At 43.4% G+C, this 2,192-nt stretch overlaps 1 protein-coding gene across 2 annotated transcripts; it reads right to left on the reverse strand.

Annotated features, from left to right (window-relative positions):
- Window positions 1–528: 528 nt before the first annotated feature.
- Window positions 529–1,380, reverse strand: LOC114085937 (adenylate kinase 4, mitochondrial-like). Of its 2 annotated transcripts, XM_071606409.1 has the most exons (2): window positions 1,238–1,380; window positions 529–1,117 (listed from the first exon to the last, which is right to left on the reverse strand). In XM_071606409.1, exons 1-2 carry the CDS (start codon window positions 1,378–1,380, stop codon window positions 709–711), a joined length of 552 nt encoding a protein of 183 aa, XP_071462510.1. In that variant the 3' UTR covers window positions 529–708. The 2 variants fall into 2 exon arrangements, with proteins under 2 accessions (XP_071462510.1, XP_034491101.2); XM_034635210.2 differs by having other exon boundaries at window positions 529–1,380.
- Between the last annotated feature and the right edge of the window lie 812 nt (window positions 1,381–2,192).

Below are 2,192 nucleotides of genomic sequence, written 5' to 3' on the forward strand. Positions count from 1 at the left end.
CCCTAGCTCTCAGTTCATAAAAAAACAAATTTGAGAGGGATAAATGCAGCAACTATCTGTATTATTTAATAGCCTCTATTTAATATCCTAAGATGAGAGAAAACAGATGTAAGAAAACAAATCCTTTCATTCCAGGATATCTGCAAAGGAGAGACACCATGGAGCATGGATGAAAGGCGTTACTCTTAGCAGGAAAAAAAATTGAATTGTGAACACAGTCACTCAAGAGAAGCAACCACTGAGAGCAATAAGCTTCAATTCCACTGTTACGAGGGGGCACAAAGCAGAGAACTGTGGCAAAGCCAAGACTAGAGTCCTCTGCATTCTCGTGTTTACTGGTTCTGTGTTTCAATACCTTGGAAGGGTGGGGAGAACCAGAGACCACCGTCATCACATGCAAAAAGAGGCTATTAAAGCAACAACTTGGCTGTCCAAACCCAACTAGAGTGTAGGTTAGACACCTGAAATCTAGCCTGCACTGGCTTGCTTGTGAAGGGCTTGACAGGTCTAGAGTTGCCTTCTTTTGAAAGACAGAGGAGGGCCTCTTCATGAGCCCTTTCTATTTACTAGTTTTCCTATCAGTTCACCATTTACACAGAAAAGATGCTGTAAGCTATCTCAGCTGACTTCTAATTTGGACATGGCATCAATGTTACCCACACGATTGAATGAACGACCACATCTTCTTGGTTCTTCCATGGGACAGGCTCAGTAGGCTTCTTTGGACTGAATAGGTGTGATCTTGTTGGAGAACAGTGTGTAAACATAAGGCCAGATTTTGTTCGTCTCCGTCCCAGAAAATTGGTGGAGCACTCCTCGACTCTTGTATAGTTCAATGACTGGTTTGGCTGCATCTTTATACCGTCTTAGCTTGGCAGCAACCGCTTCAGGCTTATCATCCTCCTGCTGGACGAGTGGCTCACCTGTGATGTCATCAATTCCATGCACATGAGGTGGGTTGAAGTACAAATTATAGACTCTTCCACTAGGAGGGTGAATCCAACGTCGACTGAGACGATCTTTAAGTGTTTCAAATGGAATGTTCAAACTGATCACTAGATCCAGGTCACAGATTTTGTCGACGGCTTCAGCCTGTACTATTGTCCTTGGAAAACCATCCAGTAGCCAGTGTTGGCCGCTCCTGAGCTCCATCTCTGACACCATTAGGCGTGTGATCACATGATCTGGAACCAAAAGACCTTTTTCCAGGTACTGCCTTGCCATTTCGCCAACTTCCGTGTTGGCTTTGAGATTCTCCCGCAAGAAGTGGCCACTGGAGAGATGCTGGAGGCCAAAGTTCTGGGCGATCCTCTGGCACATGGTGCCCTTGCCCGAGCCAGGCGGCCCTAGGATGACCGCGCGCAGGAGTTTGGAAGCCATGGCCTTCGCGAGGCGGCGAGCGGCCCAACAGGCAGCCCAGACAGCGGCCCCGGAGGCAGCCCCGGGAACTTTGTTTCTTGGACCCTGCCTCAGGCACCCTCTGCTCACGCGGGGACTCTCCTGCCCTCTGTACTTATTTCCAATTTTTTTTTAGGTCAGGAATGGTAGTGCCTGCCTATAATCCAAGCTACTCAAGAGATTGATGCAGAAGGATTGTGAGTCCAAGTCCAATACGGGAAAATTAGTGAGACCCTGTAAAATAGAAAGGGTTGAGGGTGTAACTCAGTGGTATAGTGCTCCTTGGGTTCAATCCCCAGTACCATGAAAAAAGTTAATTTTTATTTCATTAAACTTTTTCCTTTAGGCTTTAGGATTTTTAAAGTCAGAAAGATCGTCACCATGCAAAGGTTATAAAGTAATACACTTATATGTTCTTTTAGCACTTTAGTGGAATCCAGTTTTATGGTTAAGCAAGTACTACATTTGGAGTTTATCTTGGTGCACAGTGTGAGATGTAGATCCAACTTTTTTTTTAAACATAGCCATGATGATATAGTGCCAGTTCTTCTTCATTCTTCTTTTTTAAGAATTTTCCCTGGTCGTTCTTGCTTAATCTTTCCTTGTAGACTTTAGCATCAGATTATAAATGTCAAAAATACTTATTTATGTTTTATGAGGATTATATAGAATATAAGGATTTTAGAGTACTTAACATATTTATAGTGCTGAGACTTCCTTTCCAAGAACATGGTATAACTTTCCATTTTTCAAGTCTACTTTTGTCTCTTCTGAGATTATGTCAATGTCTTTTT

This window comes from Marmota flaviventris, chromosome X (assembly GCF_047511675.1).
Source record: "Marmota flaviventris isolate mMarFla1 chromosome X, mMarFla1.hap1, whole genome shotgun sequence".
Lineage (NCBI taxonomy): Eukaryota > Metazoa > Chordata > Mammalia > Rodentia > Sciuridae > Marmota > Marmota flaviventris.

Excerpts from the sequence above, each read along its gene's own strand:
- LOC114085937 (XM_034635210.2), bottom strand. The coding sequence starts at position 1,380 with ATGGCTTCCAAACTCCTGCGCGCGGTCATCCTAGGGCCGCCTGGCTCG.